The sequence below is a fragment of the Eucalyptus grandis genome, chromosome 8 (assembly GCF_016545825.1).
Source record: "Eucalyptus grandis isolate ANBG69807.140 chromosome 8, ASM1654582v1, whole genome shotgun sequence".
NCBI lineage: Eukaryota > Viridiplantae > Streptophyta > Magnoliopsida > Myrtales > Myrtaceae > Eucalyptus > Eucalyptus grandis.
Window position 1 is genome coordinate 6,041,794 of NC_052619.1, and position 12,094 is coordinate 6,053,887.

The window sequence follows — 12,094 nt, forward strand, 5'->3', positions numbered from 1 at the left end:
AAGCTCGGTTGCTCTATTATAGAGCAACCTAAGATTAGATGCTTTGATGAACTTTGTTTGTATTTTCTGTGTGTTGGGCAATTTTTGATCTCTAAAGATTCTCTTGAGAAGACAGAAGGCATATTTATCATCACTATTTATATAGGAAAAATTGATTAGCAATTACACAGCACTGACATAATTCATTTCAAAGGACGTGTTTCCTTCAGAAAAATTCCGAATCGGTTCCTCATCAATGAATCACAGACACTTACCTCAAATTACCAAATATCTCTGCAAGTACAGATGCCATTTAGAAATCGGTGGTATCTATTCACATCCCTGACAATGATCTCCCTCTCCTCAGCTCTGCTTATGTACTTAAAAACTTCATGACAATCTTTACATATTCTCAGATTCTTCACAATCCTCAATGCCTTATGCGGTGGTGAAACACCATCCAACAGCCCAAAAGCCACCGCCAGTTTCTCACTATGATACCAAAGTGCTTCCTTCTTCTCCTTCTCTCCTAACTCATGGGATATTACCCTCCACACTGGCACATACCCTAAATTCTCGATCTTCTCCATCAATTCCATCAGCTTTGAGTAGACCTCTTTTGTCCTCTCATGTTTTCTATCTCCTGACATGAAGACATGGACTTCACCTCTCACTTCAATCCAGCTCATACCACCTTCCTTTTTCACCCTCCTATCCTTCATCCTTTTCCGAACTTCAGCAACCTCATTCCATCGTCCTGAAGATGACAATATATTTGCAACAATCACATAAGCTGAGTCGTCATTTGGGCCAAGCTCCAGTAACTTCTCTGCCACTGAGCGAGCCATGTTAGCATCACTGTGGTGTCCACAAGCAATTAGTAACGACCGCCATACTGCAGCATCGGGCTCAAATGGCATGGTCATTGCAAGCCTCTTGGCTTCCTCCAATTTCCCAGCATTTCCCATAGCACTAACTAGACAAGTATAATGTTCTAATCTCGGTTCTAGTGCATACCCCAGTCTCATCCGGGTTAGCCAATTTTCAGTCTCCACCACTAAACCAGCATTGCAACATGCTGTCAGGATAGCAAGGAAGCTATACTCATCAGGAACAAGTCCCCAAGCCTCCATCTCATGGAAAAGCCCAACTGCCGACTCCACATCACCTTGTTGGGCATAGCTAGACATCATTGCATTCCATCCGATGTCATTCATCACTGCCATGTTCTCATCAAACACGCATCTAGCGTCCGAAATAAGTCCGGCCTTCCCATACCCATCAATCAAAGCGCTCGCTACAACCACATTATCGTCAAGCCCAGTGACTACTGCATGAGCATGGATGATGGCACACTGCTCCAACGCAGCCAACTCCGAAGCTGCACGCAGGGCCCCCGAAACACTGTGCACTGTCGACCATATATCACAACTTTTCATATCAGCAAACACTGACAACGCGTCAATAGGTCGGGAACTTTGCGCCAAACCAACAACGACGGCAGAGTAACAAACCTCGTCTTTCTCAGGAATTTCGTCGAACACCTTGAGCGCGCTACCCGCCAACCGACATTTAGTGTAGAAACTAATGAGGGCAGACCCAGAAAACGGCTCGTTGGCGAAACCAAGCTTCAGGGACAAGGAATGAAGACAGAGACCAAAGGGTACGCGCAAAAGGGTCGTGCAGGTCCTGAGGAGGGAAGCGACGGTGCGTTGGTTGGGCAGAGCCGAGCGGCGAAGCATGGACACGAAGTGTCGCAGAGAAAGGAGCGAGTCGGCGTGTGCGGAGATGAGGGACGTCCATGACACGACGTTCGGGGACGGGATCTGATCGAAGACGCGACGGGCATAAGGCAAAAGATTGGATCTTGAGTACAGGGAGATGAGCTGGTTGCAGAGGAAGCGATCTTGGTGAGACGATGATTTCAGAGCTCGAGCGTGGATGGTGCGGGGGTCAGCGTTCCGCGGTACCGACAACGTCGATCTGTCGACGTCGAATGAGTCGTTCATGTTCAGTTCCTTCCAATTCCCAGGAAGTTCTCATATGGAGGGAGAGCGAACGCAGAGAGATTGAAGAAGGCTCAAAAACTAATGCTTTTAACCAGTGCAAAATAAAGATAAAATGGCGGCGGCAGTCTTTAGAGGTTTAGACATTCTATCTTCGAATCTCATTTTGGTTCAGATGGATCCCAATTAGATTTGTCAGCGGGCGGATATTGGTCGGGTTTGGTCGAAAATGGTCCGATTTAAATAGATTTATTTAATCCATTTTGACCCAATTCAACGCAATGCAATGCAATGCAAATTTAGTGGTTCACACCCAACTCAACACGTATTGTTAGAACACTTACATATTTAACTCATGAGCGACCGCAAGAGCGAATGAGAACGAGAAAGAATGACGAAAGAGTCGTGAAGGTGAGTTGATTCTAAATAAGTTATAAACTCGTTTATGACCTATTTAACAGCCACATTATGTTTAAATATATTTATGACCAATTTACTTAATATAGCTAACTCATTTAACATCAATATGGATTAAGAAATGGGTCAATGATCCAATTTGATGGGCATACCTACAATCTCTATTATTTTCAAAGAAAACATGTTCAACTTTAAGTTTACTATCCTGGGATCATCTTTTCCTCTAGACGAGGAAAAGATATCTTGGTTCGGTTTGGTTCCGAGTAGAGGTGTTAAATGGGTTGCACAACCCATTTATAGACCCATTTATAGTTAAATGGGTCGTTAATGGGTCAAGCTTTATTTTCTAAAGCACCCATAATAAGTTTTAATAGGTCAAGATTAAGATATATGAGTCTTAAATGGGTCAGCTCTCTGATCCATTTAAGACCCATTTATCTCTGATCCATTTAAGACCCATTTATCAACCCGTTTATTTTCACTCAAAGCCTCACCATCTCTCTCTTCTCTCTTTAACTTTATAATTTTTTTTTATAAAAACCGAAATTATAATTGTTTGTTTATTTTAATTTTTTTTCTTTTTTTCTTTCTTCTTCTTTTGGTCGGCGGCACGGCGATGGTCGGCGACCGACCAAGCGAGCCTCGAGTTTGCCGGTGTCGGGCGAGCTCGAGCTCACCGAATCTGGCGAGGCTGCTAACGCCCGGCGAGCTCGAGGCTCACTAGATCGGTGAGGCTCGAGCCTCGCCCGACGCCGGGAGCCTCAAGCTTGCCGATCCGGCGAGGTGGAGGCCTTGCCCAACACCGGCGAGCCTCGAGCTCGTTGGATCCGGTGAGGCGGAGGCCTCGAGATCACCGGATCGGTGAGGCGGAGGCCTCGAGATCGCCGGGATTCGGTGAGGCAGAGGCCTCGTCGACGTCCGGCAAGGCTCAAGCCTCGCCAGGCGTCGGCGAGCCGGGCGAGCTCGAGGCTCACCTGTGGTGGCCGTCGGTCGTCGTGGCCGGCGGCCAAAGAAGAAGAAGAAGAAGAAAAAAAGAAAAAAGAAAAAGAAAAAGAAATTATATTAAAAAATATTTTAAAAAAAGATAATTAAAATTCGATTTTTAAAATTATTATTTTAAAAATTATAAAAATTTCCCATTAAATTTATGTTGTATAAAATTATTTTAGCAATACCATTTTTTTAATATATAGAAATTAAGTTTAGTTAAATGAGTCGGGTATGGGTTGGGTATAGGTTGAGTCGGATATGAGTCAAATTTTTGCATTGTAATAAACGAGGTCATAAACGGGTTAAATGGGTCGATTTGGATCGGACCATTTATGATCCGTCCCAAACCCGACCCGACCACCCGTTTAATGGGTTTAGTTCCGAGTATTGATGACAGTGAACTACTTTTGTGTTTGGTAATATTCATATTTCCGAAAATAATTTCTATTCATAAATAGTTTTTATCATTTCTGTTCTTGGGAATAAAGAAGTTGATTTTTTTAAACTTATTATTTACATTCCAAATTTATTCCCTAACTAGTATTTTATTGGGGGAATAGAAAAATTAGAGCAAAACAGATTTTTGTTCTTTTTTTTTCAGGAGAATAAAAAAAATAGAAAAACAAGATGAATATCAAATAAGTCTTAAAATGCTTTCATGACCGCCCTTTTTGTTCACTGTTCATTTTTAAAGTTGCATTGCCACGTGTATCCAATCAATTTGCACTTTGTAAAGCAAGTATGATAAAAATTTACTTGTAAAGAGGCACGTGTGAATGTTTCTTTTACTTAAAAGAAAATTAAACAGCTACGCTTAAAAAAAAAAAAAAAACCTAAGTAGCAAAATGCACCAAGCCTCCTTGTCCTAACTGGCAGATCATAGAATTCCTCGTTGCGGCGGCCATATCTCACCTGTCTCTATCCGGTCCACATTGTATCATTCTTGAAAATTCTTACGCAACAATAAAACAAAGGCCTTTGCTTCATTCACTGAACGAAGCAAGAGGACCCGGTGCTGCTTTATTTCGTTGACGATTTGGTTGAGTGCCTCTTGGTCCAGCTCAAACTATTATCTATATAGTTGCCACTCGGCTTGTCTGAAAACAATAAATAAATAAATAAATAAATAAATATATATATATATAAGACAAAAAAAAAAAAACGATATTCAAAAAAGAAACGGTAGAACTCACAAGATAGTCAATCTAAATTCGTTGTCGTGCCATTGTTTCTATGCCCTATTGAAGGCATAAAAGCTGATGCGAAGTGTGCCACACTCCATAGGCAATTGAGAAGAGAAAGGTGGTGGAGGAAGATAGAAGAGATGTGAAAGGAAAGGGAAGATGTGTTAGGGCGTTGAACAATGCTATATCCATTGAGGTGGTGGTTGGTGTGAGAGTTTTTCCACATTAATTGATATTAAAATTTACCGTTTTACGGGATTGTTTTAAGGTAAGATAGAATTTTTCTTTAATTAGTTTAATATGAAATTGGCTAGTGTGGGCTAAGTTGAGCTCAACCCATAATGAGAGGTTCAAACTAAAAATTATATAAATAGTGCTCAAATATTTACTCTAACCTCAACACACAATTATCTCCATAAATGAGCATTTAAGAGTGAGAGACCGTCTTATTGAATCATATAGAGGATTATAGAAGATAAGTATATTTCCGCATCAAGAATAATGAATTCTAAACTAAGTGCATTAATCTTTCTACTTGATTATATGTGTTCTTGTTCTAGTCATGGAGATCGTGGGATTGCGTTTTCGCAACCAATAGTTGGACCACGCTATCTTCAATGAAGTCTCACTTCCCTCTCGTTTGTGTCTTAAGAGTCGAGCGAGAGTGACCGACACGTGAGTGAGCGTAAGAACACGATTATAGCTTGTGAAGTGTGAAGGATTATGGGGAAAACATAATAGATGTTTATATATACATTGAAAGGAAAGGGAAGATGCATGCGTAAAGAGGTCGTTGGACGATACTATCTCCATTGAAGTGGTTAGACCATGTTATCTTCATTGAAGCCTCACTCCCCTCTTGCTTGCATCTAAGAGCCGAGTGAGAGAATGACTGTGGCATGGACGAGCATAAGAATGTGATTATTGCTTGTTGAAGTGTGAAGGATTAGGGCAAGCGTGAGCTCCGTATGGTTGTGAAGGATTAGGCCATTTTATAGATTTGTAGGAGTCAAAAAAAAAGAAAAAAAAATGGTCCTAGGTGCGGCTTTAACATGCTTACAGAAGATAAACGTTTGCATTTCTCAAGGCGCTGGGTTGCGTCTCGAACGTGTGACTATACTTTTATACGAACAATAATGGTTTGAACTTGACAAGGAGGAGATGTGAGGCCGAACATAGCATCGAACGTGCGTTGGCATGTACCGTCGATAGACTATGTAGGATCGCTGGCATTAAACAACGATCGACCGACGGACACATGCCTATCACACGAATCATTCAGAATTTTACATACATGTGGGGACATGAGAATTTTCCAGCAGATGCAGCGCATGAGATTGTCGTACTTCAACAACGTGTGGCAACCAGAACGACGATGAAGCCGACTGCCGTTCCGAAGTCGGGCTCATCTTGACCTTCCGGTGGGCCTTTCGTCCTTGCTTTTTAGGTGACGAGACTAAGGTCTTCCAAGAATTATGACTATATGGACCCGATGCAATCGTGCTTATTAATTACGTGATATCCGCATGTGGAGCCCACATGGAAAAAGAGATAAGAATTTACCGTTTAATTGATAAGAGATCCAGCGATGTTTTACCGATTCTCTTGGCCGAATTGAAATCTCGTCATGGTTTGAGGACTTAGGGGTAAAAATTTAGATTTCAAAGTAAAGGGTAGAGTAAGGATGGTACCATCTCCAGAACTGGACATAAGAATTTTTGGTACTACGAAAGTTCATAACTTTTAGTATTCATAAACGACCCTTATCCACATTCATCTAAACCAACCATTAAGTGAGATGTATTGTCATTTAAAAAAAAAAAATAGAAGAGATTGATATGTTGGGCGTGCAAACTTTATCAGGTGAATCAAAATATTATGTTTAATAACATGAAAAGTATTGCATAATGATTTACGTCTATATGTAAAGATTAATCTAACCCAAATTATTTTGATAATAAGATAATTGAAGATTTACCCATTCTGGTATTTGAATCCTCAAAATGGAAATCTCCCCTCTTAAATTAAATGGTCATAAATTTTTAAAGCAAAAGAATGTAGGGGCGCAAGTAAATGTGAAAGTATGTAATGCGATTTTGATGCTTAAGATCAAGTTTCAACAACATTAATAGATCTATTCCCTATCCGAATGAGAATTGCGGAGTGAATAATTAGATTTCATTATCTCAATTCAATTCACCATGAACCAAATAAAATTTACAGTCACTCAAGAGTCATCTAGAAGAAAAAGCTTTCTAAATGACAAACTATGAGAATTCCTAGCCTTCAAACTTTGTACACATATTAAGCATTTGGAAGGAATAAATACATATGTTCTTCCAATGAATTATTTTCAGTGATACATTTTGACCGCTAGTAGAGGTAGAGCAAATCCATCCAAATCAATCATGTCCTCTAGTAAAAGTTGCAAAAACCAAAAAAAAAAAAAAAAAAAACCTTTGCGTAATCTCCGAGATATTTCGATCTCCAAGAACACCTAGGTTATTATAAACATGAATACATTGTTTGTCCATGTTGATGCAATGTAAGATCAATGAGCTTAACAAACAATCGTCATATATATATATACACTTCGCAAAAGTATTACAAGTAAATTTATGTTGCCTAGGAATTACCTGTCCTTGTCTTCGAAAACAATCTCTTCGAGATTCCAAAACAGAGCATGGTGAAATAAATAAATAAATAAATATAAAAATAAGGAAAAAGAACTGCTGGTTAGGTTCTTATTGGTGGCAAAGGCTAAAGGACAAATGGAGAGACAAGCCATGTGGAGAGACGCGCCTCGCTTTTCATCACTTTTTTTTTCTTGGGTTTTACTCTTATAATAAATCCAAATTGCTTTCTTCAATTTGGCTTTCGATTCCTCGTTTGATATGAATCTGTCCTTTTTTATGTCGATTTTTATTTGTCTGTCCAAAGAATCAAGCAAGGTATGCTTTTTCTCGTAAAAAGTCATTAACTAGCTTTTTTTTACTTTTTACTGACAAATGCTTGCTGCTCTTACCTTTTGAAAAATTTAAAAGCACGTTTCACTGAAGTTTTTTTTTTTCTTTTCTTTTTGGTCGGTACGTTTCATTGAAGTTAAAAAGTTACAGTCTATATATTTTCATTAATTCGAGGTGTCTACCATCATGTAAATCAAAATTAAATGCTTAAGCAATGATGCAAGAGGGAAAGAAATTGAAACAGATAAATTCCAAACAGACCCGTCGAGAATGGCTAATTGGCGAAAAACTAGCTATTCTTAAAAAAGGGCAATGCCCTTATTAGCAAACCTCAAATCCACCGTGCGAATTTCGAAAGGGTTCGCAGAAACAAGAGGCCACATAATTACACGTGAATTTTTTCCGTGGGTGTTTTGATAAAAAAATCAAGAACCTTTCAACTTTCAAAGTTGTAATAGTGTTTCTAATAATGTCTTTAATTAATAATGCCATGGAATTCCGGAATTTTCTTGTTTACGGTATTGAAATGGATCTCTTGAAACTGCGTGCAAAAGAACACCCTTTTGCTGCTATTCTCATTTCTTCGCTGGCATTGCGCAAACCAATAAAGCAGGAGACACACAGAAAGAATCGCCGAACAAAGGAGAGAGGTCAAAGCAAAGCGAAACCCTTTTTTCTAGAGAGTCAAAACCAAGCAATTTGGCTCTGTGCATTTGAAGCACACCATTGGATTGGGAATTCTCTAATGGTGAACAGTCTAAAATGGCATGTACATACACCAATTTAACTCAGCTTTGATGACTAATAAGGCATTCCTACCCTCTCTTCTTACACCATTGCCAGTTTGCTACCGCTACCGACCGTCCTCATCAACCTTCACCGCGAAAGTTTCTTCCTGAACCCTGGATCGAGGGATTGGATCCATCTGCTTCGATTGTTTGATCATGAAACCACGGAATCAAACGTTCTTCCACGTCCGACTATGCAAATGTGTATGATAAGATACTGACATTTGTGGTGTGGCTATGAGCAGCAGGTCTCACCAATGCTAACGCGATTTTAGCCCGGAGGCAGTTGATTCTGACTTGACATCAACATTTTGTTGGAGGAGGAAGAGTGACTAATCATTTGCAAACTAGGATTTCAGGTTGTTAATTTAATCCGGTCCGCCAAGACATTTAATCTTCATCTTACCCTAAATTAAGAGAATCCCCTTCTTATATCACAAGATACCCTACAAATTGGCCAATTAAACAAGGATGAATGAGATGGGCAAAAACATCAAGTATGGAAGCAGGATTTCACCTGACAGAACATTCACCTGATAGAACAACGTATCACCAACCAGGAACCATGATAAGATTGAAAACAGTCATCATATGATGTGTGCTTTGCCAATGACGAATTTACAAAAGAGGGGACAATTTCCTGTCCGACTGGTCCGGGGCCAGATCCGATCCGTGTGTAACTTAGTGCCAACAACAAATTCATGTGACTTGCATTTAAGGCTAAGATATGCCAGCTGCAAAATTCCATATTCTGATGTCCCAAAACTAATTTCCAGCCACAATACAAGCAGAACAACTTTGCACGTAAGCAGTGTCTTGTGTAGAGAGAGAGAGAGAGAGAGAGAGAGAGAGAGAGAGAGAGAGAGAGAGAGATGAATGCCAATGGAGACATATGGCCTCTATTGATTTAAATATAACAAAGGGCAGACACCCATTTCTCCACAGCATCCATCAATGGCAATTGACAAACATTCAGTCCTAATCCTACATCATGTAGAGTCTTCTTGTGTGTTTTGTTTTTTCACCTTTGTGAAAAAATTTAGTAATAATTCCAAACCCTCATTCTCTTCAACGCTCTCATTCAGTCTTTTTACCTAACGGTAAGCACATGTTCTTCTCCTCATGTTCACCTGCCAACGCCATTTGACTCCCTCCCTTCCGTAACATCTCCACCGCCCCACCTCCCAAAAATATAGTCCATCCTCCTCTCCATGAAAATGAAGAACCATAAAACAAAGAATTGGCCTCAAAATTTTTCTTTTGCCTTTTCTTCAACCCTAGATCACTGCCACTAAAAATCTGCAGAAAGAAAAAGAAAACACATTTGTGATGTGACATAAACAAAGAAAAGTCACTGAAAAATGATTAGAGAGAGAGAGAGAGAGAGAGAGAGAGAGTAGCCAATTTATGTTAGCTTTCGTTAAACATACCATCATGTTTCTTCAGCAAACTCCGGGCAAACAGCAAGCAAATGACCAGAAAACCAACCCCAGCAGCCCCTCCTAATATAATAGCCACTGTCTTCCCAGTGTTTGGCCCTGACCCTACCACCGTTTACTTAAAACTTTAGCACTAATCCTCAAACAAGCGTGTTAAAATAAATACAGAAAGCTCACAACACAATCTTGGGGGATAACAAAAAGCCCCGAACTTTACACAACAATAACAAATTCGATATGCAAAAAATTCCAAGAAAAACACACAACTTGTCCTGTTTTTCTGTTCCCACATTATACTGCAAAGATTCACTTTAGCCACGGCTGAATCCGTGATTTAGTATACACGTTCTAACTCATTCTCTCCCGCATTACCTGACGAAGAAGATGAAGACGAAGACGACGACGCCGAGGATGACCTTGTGGGAACCCCATTTGGGTAGTAACTATAGCTCATGAAGCACTTGTGCAGGTAAATCTGCCCAGAGACGGAGCTGCCACACTCCACCTGAGCCTTCTGGACAGCACTCTTCACACAATCCCCGCAGTCGGAGTCCCCAACATCACCCTCACACTGGCCCAACACATACACCGCCTGGTAGCTCGCCGTGTAGAACCCGTGGCCCGACACCACGCCATTCTCCAGCACCGAGAAAGCCGTGTCCCTCCTCTCCTGGAACCCGTTCCCTGCATTTACATTCGCATATCAAATTCGTGTCATGAATTCATATCAGTTCGAGCCGTTCACCAGAACACAACAACTTAAATAGCTTGACATTTCCTATTAACGTTACACAGCGCAGCGCTTTCACACACGATTACAACAGAACAATCGCAGCATCGTAAAAACATCACATTTCAAGACATGCCCTGTTCCATTTTCCATGGAAATACATCAAGATTGTGCCTTTTGTGGTAACGAAAATCGACAATCCCTTACCTGCGCCGTTGCTGGCCCCGCAGGTCTTGTATAGCAACGCCAATCCCGAGACCTGAGTGAACCCAGAGACCTCGTAGAGCATGTAGCATCCCGACAGCTGAACCCTCGCGGCGATGGTCCGTCTACAGAGCTTGTCGGACAAAATGGGGAGCCTGCTGACGCAGTTGTAGCAGTCGGTGTTGCTCAGATCGCCTCGGCACTGGAAGAGCCCGGTGATGCTGGTCTGGCCCGTCCCGGAAGTGGTCTTGAAGAACTTGGACTTGGTGGACTGAGACACCAGAGATCCGAACAGGGCCGAGAGGGACTGCGAGTAGACCCCGTCGGATCCACGAAGGCTTGCTTCGCACACCCTTTGTAGACCAGAGTAGTGTAGTCCGCGGCAGATTTGGCAAGCGGGACTTGAGCGAGCAACAGCAATGCAGAGACAGTGAGGAAGAGGAAGGGTAAAGGCGGGGGCTTTCCGAAAAAACCCATCTTTCTGGCGGGGTTTTGATGGATCAAATCATGGCTTGGTTGCTTCCTTGGAAGTGAATTTTGAGGGTTTTGGAGAAATGGGTTTTGGTTGAATCTGGGGAAAGACTGAAGGGTTGTGCTTGAAGCTTTGATTCTTTAGCTTTCCTGTTGCAGCTTTTCTTTTCTCGCTCGGAAAAGGCTCTGAATTTTGGGTGCTTGCGCTGGGGTGCTTGGGATTTCACTTTACTTTTTCTCAGCCTCACAAGCAGCAGCCCCCAACCCGCCTCTGTAGATGTGCAGAGAGAGATGAGGAAGCATCTCTCTTTTTTTTATATTTTCCCCTTTTTCTTTTCTTTAAGGGCTCTCTCTGCCTAGGGAAGGTTTTGCAATGGGGTTGCAATAGGTGGGAGAGAGAGAAATTGGAAAGACAAAAGAATTATTTTCATGCCTGAACATGGTGGCCTCTTTATTATTTTGTTTTCGTCTGCCTTTTCAGAATATGGGAGAGAATGAGTGCAAGATGGTCTGAATCTGAAAACAATTACTTCTTTTTCTTTTAGGAGGAAGATATGTCTTTCCACACACACAGAGAAGACAATGGGAGGGTATGAACGGAGGGAATCTGATTTTCTGACTTGGAGGAGCGTGTGAAGTTTGACTCACAGTTTACTAGAGCTATCAAGGGGTTCCAAATTGAATTTAATAGCGGGAGTAGCTGTGAAAGTCTGTTTCCTAGATTTCCTAAAACCAGCACTGTTGTCATTTACTCTGCATTGAAATTTTTTTAAGTCACTGGCACACGAGAACAGGTGATGGGGGTCAAAAAAATTAAGCAGGACAGGGATTCATGATCTCTCTTAAACTTTGAGGCTTGGATTGGAGCTATGCTCTCGCTCAACCTTATCTTCGACTCAAATCATTGATTTGGCCGGTTG

General features: G+C 41.2%; 2 protein-coding genes across 2 annotated transcripts; both read right to left on the reverse strand.

Moving 5' to 3' along the window:
- Positions 1-103: 103 nt before the first annotated feature.
- On the reverse strand, positions 104-2,103 carry LOC104456078 (pentatricopeptide repeat-containing protein At4g33170). The gene has a single exon (XM_010070799.3). The coding sequence runs from the start codon at positions 1,986-1,988 to the stop codon at positions 261-263; it is 1,728 nt and encodes a 575-aa protein (XP_010069101.1). The 5' UTR covers positions 1,989-2,103; the 3' UTR covers positions 104-260.
- Positions 2,104-8,904: 6,801 nt separating this feature from the next.
- Positions 8,905-11,822, reverse strand: LOC104456079 (plasmodesmata-located protein 2). The gene is given in 5 exon segments (XM_010070800.3): positions 8,905-9,629; positions 9,761-9,874; positions 10,142-10,453; positions 10,707-11,027; positions 11,030-11,822. Coding segments are annotated over 5 exon segments (906 nt in total). The 5' UTR covers positions 11,181-11,822; the 3' UTR covers positions 8,905-9,621.
- Between the last annotated feature and the right edge of the window lie 272 nt (positions 11,823-12,094).

Excerpts from the sequence above, each read along its gene's own strand:
- LOC104456078 (XM_010070799.3), bottom strand. The coding sequence starts at position 1,988 with ATGAACGACTCATTCGACGTCGACAGATCGACGTTGTCGGTACCGCGG.